This window comes from Amblyomma maculatum, chromosome 3 (genome assembly GCF_055883805.1).
Source record: "Amblyomma maculatum isolate TAMU_Amacu chromosome 3, ASM5588380v1, whole genome shotgun sequence".
NCBI lineage: Eukaryota > Metazoa > Arthropoda > Arachnida > Ixodida > Ixodidae > Amblyomma > Amblyomma maculatum.
In genome coordinates this window covers 134,225,710-134,245,831 of record NC_139346.1, presented here as the reverse complement: position 1 = coordinate 134,245,831, position 20,122 = coordinate 134,225,710, and the positions used below count along the sequence as shown (strand labels likewise).

The window sequence follows — 20,122 nt, the reverse complement described above, 5'->3', positions numbered from 1 at the left end:
GGTTTAAAAATGACTCTGGCTCTGCGCAACTGTCGCTTGTGCATATTTCTATTATTTATTTTGCCATGTTTCTTTTTTTAACTGAACTAAAACGGTAGCTTTCACTCAAATATTCCTACTTTGTTTAATGTATTAAAGACTAGTGTACTGCAGTTTTATGCAAATAAATTTATTTTGCTGTGAAAAAAAATACACTGCATGCTTACCGTTCTTTTTTGGTAGCTCTCAATCACTAGGTAGATATAAGTGCAAAAATATTTCGGCCTGTACATTTTCTTCTTACTTTTGGTTAATTATTCAAATGTAAAAATTGGATTTGGAGACATTAGGTTCCTTAGAAACGCACTGTTTTATTTCATGCAAAAAACAACATGCAGAAGACCAGCAGCTTATTAGCTGTAATTCATGTAGCTAGCACCAGGTTCAATTTTTCCCATTTTCATCTTTTTACTTGCGGCCTCCTGTTTAATCCTTTCTGCAGTCCTTTTAGCAAAGACTTCTTGAAGAAAGTGTCTCTCGCGACAACACTTCCATAGTTTTACTCACCGGTGGCTTTGAGGACGTCAGGCCATGGAGACATCATTCCGTTTATTACCAAGCCTCTGATGTGCTATTCTGAATTACATATTTCGAGTGACGGAATCTTTGATGCCGTTTTCATTCACCTAACTGAGGCCTTTTGAAAAGCTCCGCTTGAATTAGCTGCTTGAGAACAGACTTTATACATAGAGTGACGAAGTAATAATTAGACATGTTTCATGCTCTTGATTGTACACACGGATGCATTTAATTAATGCATTTAGGGTAATGTCGCCATCCTCAACTCTAACCGAGGATGGCGACATTACCCTAGAAGCAATGAACAATAATTTCAGAGATATCATTACTGAGTGCGCGGTAGAAGTAGGCGGTAGGATAGTTAGAGAGGATACCGGTAAGCTGTCTAAGGAGACAAAAGATTTGATTAAGAAACGCCAGAGTATGAAAGATTTCAACCCAACAGAAAAGATAGAATTGGCCGAGATATCAAAGCTAATCAATAAGCGCAAGGTGGCCGATGTAAGGAAGTATAACATGGAGAAAATTGAGCATGCTGTAAAGAATGGGGGACGCCTTAAATCGGTAAAGAAGAAATTAGGCATAGGCAAAAACCAGATCTATGCGATAAGGGGCAAGGCGGGCAACGTCATCACGAATATGGACAAGATAGTCAAAGTAGCCGAGGAGTTCTATACAGATCTCTACAGTAGCCAAAGTAGTCAGGACCGTAATGAGATTGGCGGTAGGGAAAAATAGTCAGACGTTCCAGCTGTGACGACGGACGAGTTCAAGAAAGCACGAGAAACTATGAAAAGAGGGAAATCAGCTGGAGAGGATCAGATAACTACAGATTTGCTAAAGGATGGGGTAGATATAGTGCTAGAAAAACTGGCCACTCTGTATACGCAGTGCCTGCTGTCATCGACGGTACCGGAACCATGGAAGAATGCAAATATTATCCTCATTCATAAGAAAGAGGACTCTAAGCACCTTAAAAATTACAGACCGATCAGCTTACTGTCTGTTACGTATAAGGTATTTACTAAGGTAATCGCTAATAGAATCAGGACAACCTTAGACTGCAATCAAGCAAAGGATCAAGCAGGTTTTCGGAAACAGTACTCTACTATCGATCATATCCATACCATCAATCAGGTGATAGACAAATGCGTGGAATATAACCAGCCCTTATGCATACCATTCATTGATTACGAAAAAGCATTTGACTCAATTGAAACCTCGGCGGTGATGCAGGCAATGCGAAATCAGGGGGTAGACGAGCCGTACGTGAAAGTGCTGGACGATATATATAGTCGCTGCACAGCAACAATAGTTTGCACAAAGACAGTAACAAATTTTCCATAAAGGAAGGTGTTAGGCAAGGAGACACAATCTCCCCAGTAATATTCACAGCTTGCTTAGACGAAGTATTCAGAGACTTGGAATGAGAGAAGTTAGAGATAAGGGTAGATGGAGAATACCTCAGTAATCTGCGATTTGCTGAAGACATTGCCTTGCTAAGCAACTCGGCGGATGAACTGTAAATAATGATTGATGACTCAGACAGGAAATGTAGAAAGCGAGGCTTGAAAATCAATATGCAGAAGACTAAGGTGATGTTCAACAGCCTCGGGAAGGAACAGCAGTTTACATTAGGTAGCGAAGTACTCGAAGTAGTAGGCGAATATGTCTACTTAGGACAGGTAGTAACCGCAGACCCGGACCATGAAAAGGAAATAAAAAGAATAAGATTGGGATGGAGCGCATTTGGCAAGCACCCGCAGGTTATGACTAGCAGCTTACCGGTATCGCTGAAGAGGAAAGTATACAACAGTTGCATCTTACCTGTACTCACCTATGGGGCTGAAACGGGGAGGCTAACCAAGAGAGTTCTGCTTAAATTGAGGACAACCCAGACGGTTATGGAACGAAAAATGGTTGGGGTAACATTATGAGATAAGAAGCTTGCAGAGTGGGTCAGAGAAATAACTCAAGTTACCGACATTCTAGTGGAAATTAAGAAGAAGAAATGGGCATGGGCAGGACATGTAGTGCGAAGAGAGGATAACCGATGGTCGCTTAGGGTAACAAACTGGATTCCAAGGGAAGGAAAGCGTAGCAGGGGGCGGCAGAAATTTGGTGGGCGGATAAGGTTAAGAAGTTCGCAGGGGTCAAGTGGATTCAGCTAGCACAGAACCGGGTTAAGTGGAGAAATATGGGAGAGGCCTTCGCCCGGCAATGGGTATAGTTAGGCTGATGATGATGATGAAATGTGCCGTAAGCCAGAACAGACTCTTCCGTTCACTGATAACGTTCTGTACTTAGCCACTTTCCAGGATGTTGATGAGACGAGTATTCGCGGAAAACGCGAAATCGCCTACGGATATCGATTCGTTCGTCCATGTTACGAATATTTCTGCCACAGTTAAGATGTCCGTATTCTTCGCTGAAATGTTTGACCAGCACCTCACATTTTCCACCCTACAAACGGGCGACGCCTCTTTATTTCATTGCGTTCTCATTCGTAAACGCTTCGATGGTTTTTAGAGGAGTGAGGGGAGGGGGGGGGGTTGAATGTGGCACACTGATGAAATTTGGCTGTAAAACACCTCGCAATAAAAAAATTTCTTTACTTTGAAGGTGATACCAGAAAAAAATTGGAGAACGCTCTATTCATCATCATCATCAGCCTGACTATACTCACTGCAGGGTGAAGGCTCTCCCATATTTCTCCACTTCACCCGGTTCTGTTCTAGTTGCATCCACTTGACCCCTGCGAACTTCTTAACCTCATCCGCCCGCCTAACTTTCTGCCGGCCCCTGCTACGCTTTCCTTCCCTTGGAATCCAGTTTGTTACCCTAAGCGACCATCGGTTATCCTGTAGTGCGGTAGGGGTAACATTAATGGTAGGGGTAACATTAAGAAATAGGAAGCGTGCAGAGTGGGTCAGAGAAATAACTCAAGTTACCGACATTCTAGCGGATATTATGAAGAAGAAATGGGCATGGGCAGGACGCTCTATTCACCTTACTCAAACTACGAAGAATTAATGAAATTTGCTTATATCGATAACATATCAGCTCTTCATCACGAACAGGTCACTGCCGCTGAAAACAAACTGATGTGAGGTAGTGAAGACCGAGAAAATAACTACAAATATTGCCAGTTAACACAGGTATCCCCATTCTCGCGAGTGCTGACAATGTGCTTTCAAGTTGCGAGTCTGAAGTATGAAGTAATAGGTTTTATGTCGAAACTTTGTGAGCGCCATTATCACGTAAGGCAGAGGTGAGACAACCTAAATGCTTGAAGCTTTTCAGCGCCGCTGGAGAACTAGTTTAGCAGCTATGCGATTTGCATTCCCGCGTGGTTTTGATTGTGACGTGCTTTGGGTTTGCAAGTGCGGAGCAGCAGTGCAAGTCCGAGTCCTTCTCGGACGAAGTTCATGATTCAGCGCTCGCCCTCGATACGGTCTGAAGCTTATACATCAATAGGTGTGCCGCCGCTTATTAAATGTACTAAAATGCTACCCATTCAGTCGTCGTGCGTGACCTTAATAGGCACGTCGTGGTGGCGATTATGCAGTATTAATTTGGGTCCAAGCATCTTAGTCTGCGTGTGTTGACACAAAAGCGCAATATTTTTTCGCGCGTAAGCTACTATTTCAAGACTCATCGGGCGTGCATTTAATAAAATCAATCAGTACGCGCGGTATGACAATGGACATGTCGATTCCGCCTAGGTGGTGCAGTGATTGCGGCGCTCGACTAATGTTCCCACGGAAGCGGGATCGAATCCAAAGCCTCGGCGGCCGCTTTTCGGTAGAGGCGGAAAGCAAGGCGCTCGTGTGCTGCGCGTTGTCAGTTCACGTTAAAGGACCCCAGGGGATCGAAATTTCCGGAGTCCTCCACTACGGCGTCTCTTATAGCCTGAGCCGGTTTGGGACGTTAAACCCCACAAACCAAACCAAACCACTACGCGTCGCATAAAGGCATGCACAAAATGATCATACGCTCCGTGCGCGAGCTCATTGTGCACGAAATGATGCACAATCAATGTGATCATCACCGCCTCAGCGACATTGTCACGTGGTAGTGACAAGGCACTAGGCACGGACAATAGAGAAGGTTTTACGTTCACTGGAATAAACTCTTTATTAGGCTGTCTCATACCCAGCAAAGAATTGAGAAATTCTTCGCCGGCGATAACAACAAAAATACTCGGCGGACGTCGAACTAATGAAAGTCGCCGCAGAAAAATCTAGATAAACCAGAGAAGGGATACTGGGAAAGTCTGGAAAAATACAAAAACTGTTACGATTACCTGTGATCGGTCCTCACTAATCCCGTCGGATCTCGCGCTACAGCGAATGTGATAAAGTCGCATTTCGCAATACCTAGCGTGAACAGAGCACAAAATCGATCCATGTGGCATAATCAAAGTGATATGCCCCATGAAAAACAACAAAATTACGTTAGATGATTCGTTGCATTACTCCCCAACTAAAAAGGCATCGTCTTTACGGTTCCAAAAATCAGTTGAGAAAGGTAAACAAAATCGTAAGAAGCTAAAACATGTAGGGTATTTAGCGTGCGATGGCTTAAGGCGGACAACATGTACAATCTGGGTGCGCGCGGCGTCGCTAGGGGGCTGTCGCACCGTCAGGAATGACTTGGTAATCAAGTTACCTGTTGCGTCGAAAGACGTCGTATGGACGAAACTAGTGCTGCAAGAGCATTTAATTCAATGCGCAACTGATTATCGGCGTCCAGACCCACGTTTGGTCTCCTGGCTTGTACTCTGAGTCACATCATTGCATGTTTGGTGCATTGCTGGTCTGTTATGCGCAGCCTGGCGAGTCGTGGGTCTTTTCTGCGCGCTGAATTCATAGGTGGCGACGTCGACCTTGTTTTTCTCTGTCAAGTGCGGCACCGTCGCGCTTAGCCTTGTTGTGGGCTCCCTGTCATATACAAGTTGGAACGGGGTCGACCTGCAGTTTCCTGGAGGCCGGTGTCGCAGGCGAAGATCACGTAGGGTCGGCTGGCATGCCAGTTTCCGTGTTCAGTGTCGACTTACATAGCACTGGCATCTGCAATGATTTTTTAAAGATGTTCTGTAAGTGCGTTCGTCTGCGGGTGGTATGCACTTATTATCCGGTGGCTCATTTGATTGTAATTGGCGATGACCTTCCGTAAATGATGTTTCACTGTCCGTGATGAGCACTTTCAGAATCGTCGCGTAGCAGGAGAGCTCGTTCGATGAAAAATTCAGCAATTCCTGCTGTACCGTTAGGCAGGGATTTTGCTCCGACGTGGCGCATCATGTAATCGGTTGCCACTATGCCCCTTGATGAGGTCGGAAAAGGGCCGAGGAGATCCATCCCAATTTATTGAAAGAGCCTGGTCGGAGTGGTATTCGAATTCAGGATGAAGTCGGAAAAGGGCCGAGGAGATCCATCCCAATTCATTGAAAGAGCCTGGTCGGGGTGGTATTCGAATTCAGGATGAAGTCGGAAAAGGGCCGAGGAGATCCATCCCAATTTATTGAAAGAGCCTGGTCGGGGTGGTATTCGAATTCAGGATGAAGTCGGAAAAGGGCCGAGGAGATCCATCCCAATTCATTGAAAGAGCCTGGTCGGAGTGGTATTCGAATTCAGGATGAAGTCGGAAAAGGGCCGAGGAGATCCATCCCAATTCATTGAAAGAGCCTGGTCGGGGTGGTATTCGAATTCAGGATGAAGTCGGAAAAGGGCCGAGGAGATCCATCCCAATTTATTGAAAGAGCCTGGTCGGGGTGGTATTCGAATTCAGGATGAAGTCGGAAAAGGGCCGAGGAGATCCATCCCAATTCATTGAAAGAGCCTGGTCGGGGTGGTATTCGAATTCAGGATGAAGTCGGAAAAGGGCCGAGGAGATCCATCCCAATTCATTGAAAGAGCCTGGTCGGGGTGGTATTCGAATTCAGGATGAAGTCGGAAAAGGGCCGAGGAGATCCATCCCAATTTATTGAAAGAGCCTGGTCGGGGTGGTATTCGAATTCAGGATGAAGTCGGAAAAGGGCCGAGGAGATCCATCCCAATTCATTGAAAGAGCCTGGTCGGGGTGGTATTCGAATTCAGGATGAAGTCGGAAAAGGGCCGAGGAGATCCATCCCAATTTATTGAAAGAGCCTGGTCGGGGTGGTATTCGAATTCAGGATGAAGTCGGAAAAGGGCCGAGGAGATCCATCCCAATTTATTGAAAGAGCCTGGTCGGGGTGGTATTCGAATTCAGGATGAAGTCGGAAAAGGGCCGAGGAGATCCATCCCAATTCATTGAAAGAGCCTGGTCGGGGTGGTATTCGAATTCAGGATGAAGTCGGAAAAGGGCCGAGGAGATCCATCCCAATTTATTGAAAGAGCCTGGTCGGGGTGGTATTCGAATTCAGGATGAAGTCGGAAAAGGGCCGGGGAGATCCATCCCAATTCATTGAAAGAGCCTGGTCGGAGTGGTATTCGAATTCAGGATGAAGTCGGAAAAGGGCCGAGGAGATCCATCCCAATTCATTGAAAGAGCCTGGTCGGGGTGGTATTCGAATTCAGGATGAAGTCGGAAAAGGGTCGAGGAGATCCATCCCAATTTATTGAAAGAGCCTGGTCGGGGTGGTATTCGAATTCAGTATTCCAGCTGGTCTGATCGAGAGCGTCTTTCGTCGGCGACATTCACGGCACGTTTTTAATTAACGTGCTAGATCGGCGGTTAATCGCGGCCAATAATACTTCTCTTGAATTCCGCGCAATGTGCGGGCTGAGCGGCCTTGCAATAGCTTGATCATGGAACGCTAGCAGAATTTCGTCTTCGAGGTTTTTAGGAACAAGAAGATGAGCTGTCCTATTGGATATGAAGTTCTTTACTTGTATGCTATTGCATGTTGCCAAAAACAACTGGCGTCTGAAGCAATCCTGAGGGGAAGCAGTCGTGCATACTATGTAATCTACTAAATTTTGCTACTCAGGATCCGAGCGTCGCTGTTGTGCGAAATTGCTGGCTCTTACCGGTCCCAAGAATCCTTCGTCGTCGTTTCCTTTCGTGGGAGCGTCGACGGAGGCTCAAGATAAGGAATCTATGTCGGAATGATTGCGGCAAGATTTGTAGACTAGATAAATGCCAAATTCATGAAGACGTAGGCTCCATCAGGCGAAACGGGCAGAGGGCGTCTTTCAAATTGACCACTCAGCAGAGCGCGTGGTGATCGCTTATCACCTTGAATGGTCAACCATATATGTACAGGCGGAACTTCGAAGTGGCCCAGATAATCCCGAGATACTCCTTCTTGGTCGTAGAGTAATTGACTTTGGCTTCTGAGAGGGAGCTGCTAGCGCGCGCGATAACTTTCTCCTGTCCACACTCTTCTGAACTAGAACGGCAGGCCCACACTGCTCTCGTCGGTGTTAATTTCAGTCTCGGTGCTATCATCAATGGGACAGCAAGGAACAGTAGAAGGCGCTTAAGTTGGTGAAAGGCTGCTACTTGCGGCGCTTCCTATTTAATTTTCAGCTATTGTAAGCTGCATCAAGGGTTCGGCGATGCGCGAAAAGTTCCTCACGAATCGCCGGTAGTACGCGCACAGTCCAAGGAATGAGCGCACCAATTTTTTGTTGTCGCTTGGCTGTAAGACCTGCAAGATCGCAGCTGTTTTGTTTTGGTATGGACGAACTCCGTCCTTGCTTACGATGTGGCTCAAGAACAATAGCTCCTCGAAAGCCAAGTGGCAATTCACTGCTTTCAACCTTAGTCCGGACGACTTGATTTCATCGAGCACTGTGCGAAGCCTTTGCGGTGGTCTTCAAAGTTCGAAGAGAAGGACGACATTACCGAGAAGAGGCCGAATGCCATTACCTCGAACTTGAAGAGGCTGTCTGGTGTAATGAACGCGGTCTTGTCGCGATCTCTTACGTCGACCTCAATTATCTAGCAGCCGCTCTTCAAGTCCATCGATGAGAAGTACCTTGCATTTCAGAGTCGGTCCAGGGCGTTATCGATGCGAGGGATAGGGTAAAAATCTTTCTTTGAATTCGTTATGCTGTTCAAGCGGCGGTAGCCGGCGCAGAAATATCTATGTAGATAAGCAATTCCAAGGAAAACTGAAAAAGTTGGAATAACGGGCAAACAGTTTCGCTTGCCTGCGATCATTCCAGACCAATCTAGGCGCATCTCGCGCCGAAAGGAAAGTGATAGAAGAACATTCCGTCATACCGAGAATGAAACAGCCCAAATTAGCTCCGTGCGCCACAAAGTTACAAGCAGCATGCCGGCGGCTGTTGAAAAACAAAATAAAACGAAAGGTTTTTAATGGTTGGAGGTAATATCTATACCATTAATGCTTCGAAATATATTTCGTTTTGTTTCTTATTGAATTTTAGAAAAAATGAGTAACAGGGGTAGGGAGGTTATTCCTTTTGGGGACCAACTTGTTTACCACAACCCTTAATCCTTTAGAGTACCAAGTGCAAAGGGACAAACACTTAGTCTCCAAAGGACAAAATGTGAGAGGAGTAACTGTTGCTCCTTGCAGATGCTCCCAAACAGACTAATATTTGATCCTTGAAAGTGATCCTAAGGAGTGCAAATAAAGGACGAACAGTTGATCTCCATAAATTACCTCTATGAGTGTAAATATTACCTCCTCTGGATTACTGTTTATCATCAGAAATGACCATTGGGAGAGCTAATATTACTGCCTCAAGATCAAGTATTGATCCATATAAACGAACTTCAAAGGAGTAGCCATTAAACCACTCAAACCAACTTTTTATCCTATAGGCTGGCTACCCTCGCCCGCCGCGTACACATGCTAGCTCTGGTCGACTGCTTCAATCACAGCTGCATGCGTGTGTGCAGGAATGTAAAATTAGACAGCCCACCTTAAGTTTGAAAACTTCTTATTTAATTTAATTACCATCTTCATCCAGTCCGCAATATAGAGAGCAGTGGAATTGGACATAAAGAAAAAATAACGGGGGAGAAAAGAACAAAGATGTTTGTTTTATAGGGCTTTCCACGTGGCTGATGAAAGGAAAAGATATCTCTTGAATCTGCCTGGCCAAGGGTTCCATTCTTTCTAACATCATGTGATATATTTTTGTATAAGAATCCGCTTTCTTCCCAATAAAAAGTTAGTTGCGAGTCAGCGCTCGTCTGTTGTGCGTCTCTTCTTTGTGCTTCGTGTCTTCGCGCTGTACCACCCACTATGCATTGGACTATAGTGGTAAATTGCAAGGAAAAAAAATTTAACTTCAAAGAATATAAAAAGAAAAAGTATTTCAAAGAACTGTGTCGGAACAAAGGTGCTGGTGACATTGTCTTTAATGAGTGAGACGCTCAATAAACGACCATAGTTCCTGAGAATAAATCTTTATCGACATCTACTTCGTTTCATAGGATGCTCGCAGCAATACAAAAGGCTGGAGAGGCCTGGGCCCTTCAAGATCATGCTCACTATAATAGGTAACTGTGCCCCTAGGTGCCTCCTGCCCCTGGACACTGTAATAGATAATTGTGCTCTTACTTTCGCCCCACCATTTCGTGCGGCGAGAGGCCCATATGAGCAAAATTACCTACTCTAGCAAGCATGACCCTGATTGGATCAGGTTGACCCTGTCTTTCGCAGTGTTGCAGACTGTTTGTGAGACGTAATATAGTTTTTGTGCCATGCACACACTTGACGTTGGCTGAGGGCCGCTGCACGGCAACAGAAGCGAAAACATCAGCATTCTCTATTCCACAAGGTCGTGCCTACATCATTTCATGAACGAATGTCAGCGAAAAGCTCTATACAGTCATCTGGTTCATGCTACCAGTGCATGCCAGTCATTTCGCAGATACACGCTCCGCACATGAATGAGCGTCCACTTGAAATAATGCAAAGCCCATGCGCACATTTTGTAGCCATAGAAAGTTCACATCAAGTACAGTAAACATTCAGTATACCTACCGTAATCAGGTAAACATGGTTGGCGACTGAAGTCGCTGCACATCCGTGACGCGGCGAGCCTCGAGGTCGTTTCTCCAACTCGCTAAACAACATGGAGCGGCGGCACGAACAAGTGAACCATCGAGTGAAAAAAGGCGCCAAGATGGCCAAGGAGAAGCAGCTACAACTGATTCACAAGCAAAGAAGTAGGGTTCTCCCGACCCAGAGTCCAGACGCAGCGCGGAGCGCGGAGCGCCTCATCGCTGTGGCTATGGGCAGGACATTCGACTATTCGGAAGGGCAGCTACCGGGAGCGACTGCATTCCCGCTCATGGCGCGGTGCTATGAGGCATTTCACGATGGGCAAAATCGACCACTTCCGGTTCTGAACCAGGCTATCTAATTAAAACCACTCCCCCGTCGCCTTTGTTGTGCTACGCCTTGTATATTTAGAGTCCTCTAAACAGGATGCACGTTTTGTCCATACATCCGGAAACGCATGCTGCGTGCCAGAAACGCGCGTCGAGAGAGGCAGGAAAAGAGACGGGGGAGCGATCGGGAACTAAGTGAACGGTTCGTCTTCCCGTTCCTCGTTTCGTTAGTATTTTTCCACTGAAGACCAAACATTAGTCCCCCAAATTTGCCAACCGCACGCTTCCCGTCACAGTTGCTCCTCTTGCGGAGTAACGGCCCGATTTGAGGACCAAAGTGCACGTCACTTCCCTCTTCAGCCGTTTTTTTTTTTTTCTAGAGTGTAGTATGTAGTCAACTTTGTGCTTCGCTTAGACTGAACATAAGTACGCCCTGAATGGATGTCAATAAATAATGCAAAATAAGCTCTTTTGTCCTACCTACATTGATCGAGTGCGGCGAGTAGTATTGTTACCCAGCAATGCGACCAATGTACGCATGCCACCACAAAAAAACGTGACGCGAACCCACGTAAACCGCTGCAGGGAGAGGCGTGCACGTTAGGCGGCGAACTATCTGACTACGTGCACACCAAAGATCCATTTTGATGTCCGTCCCCATTGATTAACTATTCCTTTCGCCGCACAACAAGGGTCGTCCATTGCCACTCCCAGCCGTTGGGGACGAGCATAAGGAGCACTTGGCGCTAGCGCCTGTAGTTTGTGGCCAATTGGAAAATATAGGACGTTCTGCCCCCCTCACGTGACCATCAGTATACGGCCAAATGATTGCATGTTAACGATTTACGGTGCGACCCCCACGGGGAGAAACCCGTATAACACTAAAGCATTATTTTTCTGCAGTGCACTTCGAATCATCCGCGACAGATATGTAGTCTTCGAGTACCGATGTCTGGCACTAGGGCTTCATCGTCACCTCTTGCGCTACGATTTCTAACTACGCTCTCTCTATCCGAACTTCTTGTCTTCTTGAACATCACCCATTTATTTGTTTGAGCCCATGTTTGCTAAGGCGGCTGAAAACCTGTTGATACCATAGGAAGTAAAAACTGAGAAGGGTTCAACGCTGCTGAACCGAATATGGAGCGAAAGTATTAGCTGCGGGTGACCGAGCGTTCTTCCTCTTCGCCTTCTTTTTCTTCTTCGTCATCTTCTTCGTATTCTTGTTCGTCTTCTTGTTCTCCCTCTTCCTCTTCTACTTCCCCTTCCTCCTCTTCTTATCCGCCTTTTATAATCTTCTTCTTGTTAATCTCGTAGTTACGCCTCTTCAGGACGTAGCTAGGCCTCTTTACGACGCAGCTACGCCTCCTCACGATGTAGCTGCGGCCACACGAGGTCATGAAAACCTACCGCAGTGTAGCTTTCGCTACAAAAGCGAAGGCAGCGAGATACATTGAGCATATGGCCGAGTATTATGAGCGCCCTCTGCCGAGCATCCTCAAGTGTTTTACTCACCCCTCACTCTACTCGTCCCTCAATTTGTGCCTTTTTACGTCACTCACAAACTACATTATGTGAGAGACTGTACGAGTGTGCCTCTGTGGGGGGCGAAGAGGTATCATGTCTGGCTCGGAACTCAAGAAGGAGCCGGAGTGGGCAGCTCCTGAAAATCCGCCAAAACACATGGTCGCGTGATGTCGCAAAGCCCTAGGAACAAACAGTGCCGGCCATGTCAGCTGGCAACTACCACTTCCCACAGCCATACCCGTACTTTTTCGCTCGCAACGGCGAAGCTGAAGCACTTGCCGACGACATCGGTGCTGGTTTTTCTGGTTAACGAGTCCTTTAGCGCTATCGTAATAAAATAATCGGCCGCATCCTAAGGCCTCTAAAGCCCAAAAGAAGAGAAAGTTGCACATAATGGTAGGGGGGTTGTGCTGCTTGGGAGACAAGTGGAAGTTATTGAAGTCACAGAATGCAGCCGGGGGTACCATAAAGGCGCTTCTTAAGTTGCAGAACAGAAGAGCCTGCGAAAGCTCGTGCTCAGCAGCGTAATGATTTGGTTAATATAGCTGTGCAGATTTCAACACCTGCGAGCTGACTGAGATGCACTGCGCCCTTCGTGGAATATTTTAACGCTTTCTACGAGGGGATTGTCTACTATAGTTTGCTTGTAATCTACGAAAGCTGTATATGGCACTGGACCACGCAGTTTTAAAATGATTCCGCCAAGATGGGGCAGATTTGTTAAATTACCATTTGGTAAATTTTCCGGGAAGAGTACTGGCTGTTAACGTTGAGGATGAACCAGCATTTTTCCCCCAGTATAATTCAAGAATTTTAGCTCATTAATTCTTTGCAGTGCAATACCACTGGCTTTTCTGTTTCCTCTTAAGCAGTTCAGAAAAACATTCATTTGCTCGTCGCAGGTGATGGGCCACGAAATGATGCATGGCTACGACGTGACCGGTGCTATGTTCAATGAAAACAACGAGGTACGACCCTGGGGCACCAAGGAGACCGGGGAAGTCTTCCTGAATAAAACTCTCTGCCTTCGCGCATCGCACAAAGCCGCTGTAAGTAATTGAACATACACAGATGACAATGTGTGGAAATTTTCAGAATAGCTGCCGTAGGAATGTGAACCTCAGCAATTCAGGAGGCAAGCACATGTCGCGAAATACTTGCCATAAACTAAGGACTTGGCTTTTACAACATTGAACTTTTACACTCGAGCCCCGCAGTGGTAGCTAAGTGCTCAACCTGCTCAGCTTCTGAACCCAAAGGCGCGGATTAGATGCAGGCCGAGGCTTTACATTGAAGCCAGAAATAAAGACTATCGTATACTGTGTATTGTCAGCTCCCGTTAAACGCCAGGTGTTCGAAATTTCCGAATACCGACAATACAGCGTTCCTCATTGCTTGAGTCTTTCTAGAGGACGTTAAACTCTAAAACAAAACTAAACAGTTCGCTCTCGAAGTTTTCCATCTTTCTTTGCAAGCGTTAAATAGTCAGCTGCATTAATAATCTATTTGACCTGTTCCGATCATGCACCCTTATTTTTCTCAACGTCACATTCTCACAACGAGTTAGACCGCTGGGAAAATTGGATCTAGGCGTGGAATTAAAGCACGCGTACAGAGGTGGAGAAATTCCTTAGAGTATGAGCACTACTTTTAGCACTGCAACTCCCAACGGCATTCACTTGCGCATTTACCTTCAGCAAAGAGACGAGTAGTGGAAGCCTCCGGGAATTTTGGCCAAGTTAATCTCTTTAACGTGCAATGATCACGTGACTAGGCGGAAGTTTAACAACTGCTCCGCCAGCAGTTGGCTCTGAGACTGAGTAACCAAGCGCCAGATTAGCTGCGCACCGGTCTGAAAACGTGAACGCATTGGCGCAGGCGTCATACTGAAGTGTAGCCGTGCTTAAAAAGCCTCGCCTCGGACAACTAGGTTTAACCGGAATAAATCTCGGCAATTTTTTTCAGGTAGCTGCGGATAGCCTCAGCTTAGGCAGCAGGTGTGTTACCCTCTTTGGTTACGATGCGAAGGCAGCTTACCTGAGATGATGCATAGTGCGGCGAACCGCACAACACGGAGAGGGCACGGAAAGTCTTGTACTATGTGTGGCAGGCATGCTGAACGATGTCTATGGTACTCTAAAACACCGTCGTGGCCCACACACTGCTTGTGTGGTGTCTGTATGTACGAGCAGATGGGCCGGTGGTGCAGTACATAGCTGGTCTGCTAATGTAGACAAACTGTCGCGACTGACCACGAGTTCTGCTAACAGAGAAGGAAAGAGCGCCTCCTCTGTATACAGCTAATTGCGCAATTACATGCGGGCCTTAGAATGCTTCTCTCAGGTAAACCAAGGGGGCTAAACTTCCTATAACTAGCAGCGGCCTTGAATTACAGGTAGCGCCTTAACTTACGTTCAGTTACGTTTGTAGCGGGAACAGGCACATAAAAAATGGACTTGGCGGGGGAGGCCCTATAGCGGAGCGGTCCAAAAAAAACGGCGCGATGAAGGGGGTGTCGGTAGGTTGCATAAAGCGGCGTGGGTATCGCGCTCGCGTGCACCTGCGCCCGGAAGAACCCTCTATCCCCATATTTTCTAATTACCCTACCATTCCTGCCGCAGCGTGACCGACTCGCGGCTGGAACAGCATGATGGAAATAAAAACCATAGGGCATAGCGCTCGCGAGCTTACCCGACCGCGTCAAGAAATACAAAGATAACAGATATCGTTTTTTCCTTCTTTTAATGACTTTTTTTTGCTTGTTGTCACCCGCTAATAATTATAAATTATTATCGATGTGCCACTATCGGTGCGCACACTCCCAGACGCACTTAGAGTGAGGGGGGGGGGGGGTAGCTATTCCGCCCCCACAGATGCCCTCGACTTGCGTGGCAAGGTCAGCAAGAAGCCAGCTACCTTGTAGTGACAAAAGGGGGTGGCTGTTTGGCACCCAGCTTTCAACGGTTTCGGAGTCAGAAGGAACAAACAAAGACAAACTTTATATACAGCAAGATCCGATACAGAGGAATACACACCAACACTTAAAATGCACTGACGAGAGGTTCACGAAAACGCAATGATAAGCATACAACTAGAGAGGATCTCAATAAGCACAGGCGCTTTGCAACACAGAACAATACACGAGTCTAGCGGACAAACACCAAATTGTTCACCGGACATTGTCGCAGACCGACGTCCGGAGAGTCACGATATGGCCACCATGTAAGACGAGCGCCGCGTCTTTGCAGATCTGTGGGCTTGCCGAGCGGTAGCCCTTGATAACTAGTAAAAACGCTAACTCATACTGGCTGCACAAGCGACGCGACCTCACTAAATATGGCGCGCCGCGTTTGTCTGTTACGACGCGTCAAGGCAGGCGCGCACATACACTTGAGACCGCTCTTTTGAGCGTCCCCTTATCCTCCCGCCGAGCCGCGCGTCGTCATTGGTTAGGGGCGGCCGAAACCTCTCGAGACGACCCGCATCATGGAGGAAGACCTGCATCTTACGGCCGGGTGAGTCACCATCGCCGCCGAGTGAGGATGAGGCGGAGTTGACGCCGACGCGTGCAAGGCTACGGGCTATCCTCGCGCGGAGAAGACGTTTCTCGAATGTGCTGGAACGCTCAACGCAGACTTCGCGCGGGCTTCCTTCGCGCCGCGCTGGCTTAATAACGATGTGCGCCGATTTCGTGACATACGTGAAATAGAGAATAACAAGATACGAAGGAGTATCACACAGGCACACAGCCACTTTACATGGTTAAAAATTTACAGTAGTTTTTTTTTTTTCGATAGCATTGCAAACTTTCAAAGCTGCGTGATTTGTGGAAAAGAAACCGGTTGGCCGGCACTAGTTGTGTCAGTATGTGCACAGTTGATATGAAATTAAATAAAGGATACACATATTCATTCCGCGCACTCCGTACCAACGAAGCAATGCAGGAATATACAATAAATGCATGTGTTCTAGTATACCTGGTGACTGGCATTTGATGCAAGTAATCACATTTTGCCGTGCTATGCGTAAGCAAAATAGATGATTAAAAGTTTGCACTACCTTTCTTGGAAGAACTGTCGTCTTCGAAACGCACTTACGCCTCTCCACAGCAGCCCCGCCGCTGGGGCGCAGTGGTTACGGCGCTTGACTACGGTTCTCAAGGATGCAGGATCGAATCCCGGCCTCGGCGGCCACTTTTCGATGGAGGTGAAAAGCAAGGCGCCCGTGTGCTGTGCGATGTAAGCGCACGTTATAGAACCCCAGGTAGTCGAAATTTCCGGAGTCCTCCACTACGGCGTCTCTCATAGCCTGAGTCGCTTTGGGACGTAAAACCCCACAAACCAAACCAAACCAAACCAGCCTCTACACAACACATCAAGGTAACGAGTTCAGCAACACCCACCCCCAGCGGCTGTCGACGACTATAATGGCCAGCACAATGAGCAGAAGAGATCGGTCCATGAAACTGGTGATGCACGCAGACAGATCTCTCACCTCACGAATAGTCGGAGAGCCAGCAGCATTGAGATGGACAGCGTACAAAATCCACGAAGGACAGTCGCGACTATATGGCCGATAAGTCAACACGTAGAGTGTTGTAGTAGAACGGCAGTTTGGGCGAGTTGGTTATGCTCTTCTCTTTCAAAAGCAGCCAATAGACAGCAACCTGAAGGGAGACTTTTGGTGCTCGGAGACGTCACGGCGGAACCTCGCCATGGGAAGACCCTGCACCTAGGATGAAAGTTTTGCCTCGAAACAGATATGAAGACTGTTGAAAAACTTGGTTTTGCACGCATTCTATCTTTTAAAGCAGCAGTAGATGACTGGTCAAAATGTGTTTCTCAGTTCGTAAAGGTTGTAAGGCACAGTGACATTACTATGGACAAATAAAACTGTTTCACTCCTTGGTGAACTATCTGGTTGAGAAGCAACTTCGAGCAGTGCAGTCGGACAAAGAAGGATTTTTTTGTTCTCTTGTCGGAATACCTTTTTGCCCAAAAAGGCAGCCACACTGTCATGAAGAATTTTCGGGCCGTTAAGGTACAACCCTCGCGTTGTAAGCTGCTGGAAAATATTATTTTTAAGGTCTCGCAAAGAAAGTGAAAGATGCTGAGCTAGGTGTTCTTGAAATCTTCTCTGCGGCCAAGACGCATAAGAGTGAGATTCCTTTCACGGCAATGTTATCCGAGCATATATCCTGGCACATGGTTGTCTCCACGTATCTGAACAAATATTTCTCAACACTGCAGGTGATTGACCCGTTCCTGGTTCCCAATTCAGAGGAAGTTGCTAAGTTCCTGCTTTTGACAACCCTTGAGGCTGTTCTGGTTTTAGCGTTGACGTAAAAGATTTTTTTCTTTTCTCTACCGCATAGTCTTCTCTTACAGTATGTATGCAGTCCATTGAAGGTTTGGTTTGTTTTCTGGGGTTTAACGTCCCAAAACGACTGAAGCTATGAGAGACGCCGTAGTGGAGGACTCCGGAAATTTCGACCACCTGGGGATCTTTAACGTGCGCTGACATCGCACAGCACACGGACGCCTCTTCGTTTCGCCTCCATCGAAACGCAGCCGCCGAGGTCGGGTTCGAACCCGGGCATTCCGGACAGTAGTCGGGCGTCTTACCACTCCACCACCCCGGCGGGGTGCAATCCATTGAAGATCAAAATGATGAGCACGCTTTTCAAGATAGATGCGGCATTTCTACCGCGTCATTTCTGAAACTCCTCCCTTTCTATCTAAATAATTAATACGTAGGTCGCTTTCGAGAACCGAACACTCTAAAAAAAATCCGGTGTTTGTATAGGGTCAAAAGTAGCATCTGTGCTCAGCAGCATTTTCCTTAGACAACTCAATAAGAGAGTGGCGAATGATTTGCCTGGTTACAGTGTACGCATATTTAGGTACGTTGATGACATCTTGTGATTACAAAGTCCCTTCAGCCAGACATTATGGTCTATGTTTTAGATTCTGTTGTAAAAAACGGATTCGTACTTTACTGTACAGATGAAATTTCTAACAATAATACACTGCAGTATTTGGACCTATACGGCTGGTCTTTGAAACATCCCATGTGGGCTGGCAAAATTCCCCTATAATCGAAAAGCCCCTGTTGAGCTACAAATCTTGTCACTCGAAATTAGTTAAAAACGGGATAGTAAGTGGATGCAGAATATGGCGTTAAAAAAGTCTTGCTGTCACAAAATGAGCGCTAGCCTGACAACCCAGGTACACCTCTGTAGGCATGCTGATTTCTCCGACTCTAGTTTTGTTTCTTGTGCAGAAAACATCCTCAAAAACCTGAAACCCCCTTAAAGTGGCTCGCAGCAGCGCACCAGTTCTGATGATAGAAGGCAAAATATGAGGGTAGTTTCTGCACTTCACATACACGCGCCGCCACGGAAAGCTTGCCGAGTAGAGCAGGAAAGCATCCGCCGGCATCCCACGCGCGTTCATGAGTGGATTCTATCTAGAACGCCGGTAAACTTTAATAAGTGCAACTGGTTGTGTTCGATGCAACTCTCGCTCGCCCGCAGCCAAAGCTTTCGCTCCACATATGGTTCAGCAGCGTTGATCCACCTAACATTTTTTTCCCAATCAGAAGTGATGTAACTACAATTTCCTTCCTCCATATAACGATTCATTGCAGGTGGGACCTACCGCTCGGCAGGATGTGCTCAACGATACGCTCGATTCGGAGAATCTCGCCGACTTAGTGGGAGCCATGAATGCGTACGCTGCGTTCGAGGCCCTGCCCGCGGACCAGCGCAGCGTGAGACTTCCTGAGCTCAACCTGACAGCGGAGCGGCTCTTCTTCGTCGGTCTCTGCACAAAGTGGTGCACAAGCGTGGACAACCAGGCGAAGCGCTACGCCCCCGGTCGCTCGCGTTGCATCGTGCCCCTCATGAACATGCCCGAGTTCTCGGCCGCATTCAGCTGCCCGTCCAAATCATATATGAACCCACCAAGCAAATGCACCTTCTGGAAGTGACACGATGGCGGATGACACTGCTTTCTCAGTACTATTTCGCTTTCTGTTTTAGTTTTATGCAATGTATTCAATGTTTCATGAAGCTGATAGCTGACGCCAGAAATATTTCAATGTAACACCTCCCAAACTATTTAGACTGCCGCTATTTTGTGCTTTTGAATTTCTACTGTTTTGCAAGCAATATTTTCAGGTTTGTACCTTATCAGGGTCTACGACACATCCGCAGTGTGCGCCAAGGTTGCACCTATTGCTTGCAGCAGACATAATAAATCGCTGAAGTGAAAAATGGTAACCGCATCAGGATCCGTTTTACACCCCACCTCCGCGAAAAGAAAGCGTGGCTGGCCAAGAGTGATGGGAAATGGATGAGAAACAATGGGGGCTGAGAAAACGATGGCACACAGCTAAAGGCGTTGACACCTGGTAGTCGCCTTGAGAAGCAGAACAGGCGACTTCTTAAGACACCACTGTCAAGGCGCACAACCTTTTTTTTTATAGCATAAGATTTCGAAACAAACTAGCCGCCATTACAGCAATGCTTACTCTGTCAAAACTAGCATAAAAAAGCGAATGAAAAGTTAGCTGTGGTTTAGCTTGTGGTTAAACCTGGAGTTACGTGAGAGCAATCTGCATGGTTACGCTTAGTTTCGGCTTGAAAGTAAAGACATGGCCTTTGCACGCTATGATTTCAGCTTTGTTGATGCTATATGGGAATCACTTCACGTATGAGCCCCCCTTTCCT

At 46.8% G+C, this 20,122-nt stretch overlaps 1 protein-coding gene across 1 annotated transcript in view; it reads left to right on the top strand.

The window, feature by feature from the left end:
• The window catches only part of LOC146196106 (neprilysin-11-like), a 74,112-nt gene extending 54,449 nt beyond the window's left edge, over nt 1-19,663 (top strand). Inside the window, exons 12-13 of the mRNA XM_084596916.1 lie at nt 13,293-13,358; nt 19,033-19,663. Of these exons, the coding sequence (XP_084453042.1) occupies nt 13,293-13,358; nt 19,033-19,380 (414 nt within the window). The 3' untranslated portion in view covers nt 19,381-19,663. The remainder of the gene's footprint in view (nt 1-13,292; nt 13,359-19,032) is intronic.
• The last annotated feature ends 459 nt before the right edge of the window (nt 19,664-20,122 follow it).